Here is a 2,500-nt window from a genome sequence, read left to right on the forward strand (position 1 = left end):
TTCTTCTCCTTCAATTGCACACTCAGAAGTTACACCTGCTTGTAGGGCTCTCCAATTGGGAAGATCTCTGCAAAATAATAAAATTGACATTAATATTCAAATGAAAGCAACATCATAGCTTGGTACATTTCTAGCTCAGAATTTATAGCACCAATATTAACCCATTTGCACCAGGCTGATTATTTGCTATATACTGCTCCTTCCATGAAGATAATAAGTGCACGCAGCCTTCAAGTGCTAGAACTCTCCTGGTGCAATACCATGATCATGACATGATAGGACATCATCTCGCATTAATGAAATATTCCCATGACTTGATAGCTTGTCATCTGGCGCGAATGGGTCAAGACCAGTTCAAATACCTGAGGAATCTGCTAATATCCTCATCTTTGGCCCAAGTTGCTGAAATTATTCTCTTGTCCTCAGAGTCAGGTTGGGTGATCCCCCGGTAGGCTGCCTGGCATGTTTCACGGTAGTTCATGAGGGTGTTGCACATCATAGACACAAAGTGGTCAGCATAGAGAGGGAGAGCTCCAAGTAACCACCTCAGTTCTTCAATACTCTGCCACACACTGATACTACTCTGTGTTGTCAGGGAGAAAAGCGTAGTAGCCATAAATGTGATATTTACATAATAGTATCATATTCATCTATTTGAAAATAATCCTGATAACGAAATAAAGAAAAACACAATATTCCTGATTCATTCCTGCAAAAAACTATAGTCACCATCAACGAAGATCTATACCTGTAGGAGTGGCCGACTAATTTTGAGTGCCTTGAGGACCTGCGGATCCTTACAAGTGCGCCACTGGTCAAGAGCTTTGGTGGCTTGTTCCAGCCTGCCTGCTGTCTCAACATGCAACTGAGCCAGGAAGGCATCTTTGATATAGTCAGTGATGAAGACATAAAGTGTACAGTGGGTTCTGGAAAATAGCAAATGAAAATTTATCAATGCATAGTACTAGTTAAACTTTTTACTTAATAATCTCACTCTAACATTTCTTATATTTTTGTTTAAAATTAAGCTTTCAGGTAGGATATAAGTCGGCTTTGTTGATTCCTTAATAGCATATAAATGAAATGAATTACAAATTGATGATGTGACTGTATATTAGAGAGGAGTTCCCTTTAAATCACTGTTAATTGTTTTATTCATTTTTAATCTACCTAGTCTTCAGCTATTCTGTCAATTAAACAATTGATGCAGTCTTAAACTTGTATACTGATTCTAACTGTTATATTCTCCAAAACCTGAAATTAGACTTACCCTGGTGAGCATCCAAGGGCATCTTCAATCTCCCTAATGAAAGACAGGAGAGGGTTGAACACAGCCGTGATGTTGTGGGGTGATGGCAAGCAAACCAGTGTCTTCTCATTTACTGATTTTGATTTGTTGTTCCCTGCACTTGTTGTATTGCCATCTGTTATACATAAGTATTACATATAGATAAATGTACACCTGACTTAGTAACTGGGGTATTTATGTTAGCATTTGATATAAGAAAAAAAAAAAAAAAAGAGGAATAGCTTTGAACAAAATTGCAAATCTTACTAAAACAAATAACAATGGGTCTTAAAACTTCCCTAAACAGGCCTTTCCCACCACAAAAGATTATTCATTTGTGATTATACAATATGAATTTCATGACATAAGGTTTTATTTGAAATAAGAGGAAATCAATTAAATAAATGAAAATGCAACATGAACTACATCTCAGAACAGGAGTTAACAATCAGGAGTTAACAAATAACACAGAATGAAAATGGCAAACCTGTGGAATCTATTCCATCAATGCCCCCTTGCTCTGCAGCTTGTTCCATGAGGTAGGAGTTCATAGTCATGGCATGGTACGAGGCCTCGAACTTGAAGAGGGAATAATTCTTGGATCTGAAGAGAGAGGTTTTCCCTTGATTATAATGAAAATCTTTAGATCAGTCTTAGTTACTCTCAAAAAAAAATTCCAGAAAAATTCAAAGATGCTCATCATGCATGTTGAATATGTCTTTTGATATACCACACTTGCACAATAACGAATACATAAAGGGGGTCTTTTGACGTTACCTTAGGCGTATGAAGACTAGGGAATCCCTACCAAAAATTTCAACCTTTCTAAAAAAACAACTAAAGGTTACTTGATTTTGAAAGTCATTCATAAACTTTCCAGACATGCAAAAATCATTCCACATCACTATGTTAATAGGTAAATCTGGTAATCAGCTAGAAGCAAGTCATAACACAAACAACAAATAAGCATTACACAAGCAAAACAATAACTAATAGCAAGTATACTATGCAGTTAGTAAGAAGCAAGCAATAAAATACAGTACCTAATGAAAAAGTGACAATCAAGTTAAGCACAAACTACAAACAAGCAACAAATTAAAAAAAAGACGGTTACCTTGGCGTGCGTTTCTTTGTGAAAAATGACGAGATATCTGTGGCAGCTTCAGTGAATGCAGCAGGGGCTTGCTGCTGGCTGTTGCCCAGCTGACTAAG

General features: G+C 36.8%; 1 protein-coding gene across 1 annotated transcript in view; it reads right to left on the bottom strand.

The window, feature by feature from the left end:
- Nucleotides 1-2,500, bottom strand: part of Sec8 (exocyst complex component secretory 8) — an 11,717-nt gene that overhangs the window by 1,750 nt on the left and 7,467 nt on the right. Inside the window, exons 9-14 of the mRNA XM_043037871.2 lie at nt 2,403-2,500; nt 1,776-1,891; nt 1,271-1,424; nt 749-926; nt 363-583; nt 1-67 (exon numbers count right to left, since the gene is read on the bottom strand). The exon at nt 1-67 is cut by the window's left edge and continues 12 nt beyond it; the exon at nt 2,403-2,500 is cut by the window's right edge and continues 30 nt beyond it. Coding sequence (XP_042893805.2) covers nt 1-67; nt 363-583; nt 749-926; nt 1,271-1,424; nt 1,776-1,891; nt 2,403-2,500 — 834 coding nt within the window. The remainder of the gene's footprint in view (nt 68-362; nt 584-748; nt 927-1,270; nt 1,425-1,775; nt 1,892-2,402) is intronic.

The sequence above is a fragment of the Penaeus japonicus genome, unplaced genomic scaffold (assembly GCF_977035675.1).
Source record: "Penaeus japonicus unplaced genomic scaffold, GWHDUDI00000001_assembly GWHDUDI00000025, whole genome shotgun sequence".
Taxonomy (NCBI): Eukaryota; Metazoa; Arthropoda; class Malacostraca; order Decapoda; family Penaeidae; genus Penaeus; species Penaeus japonicus.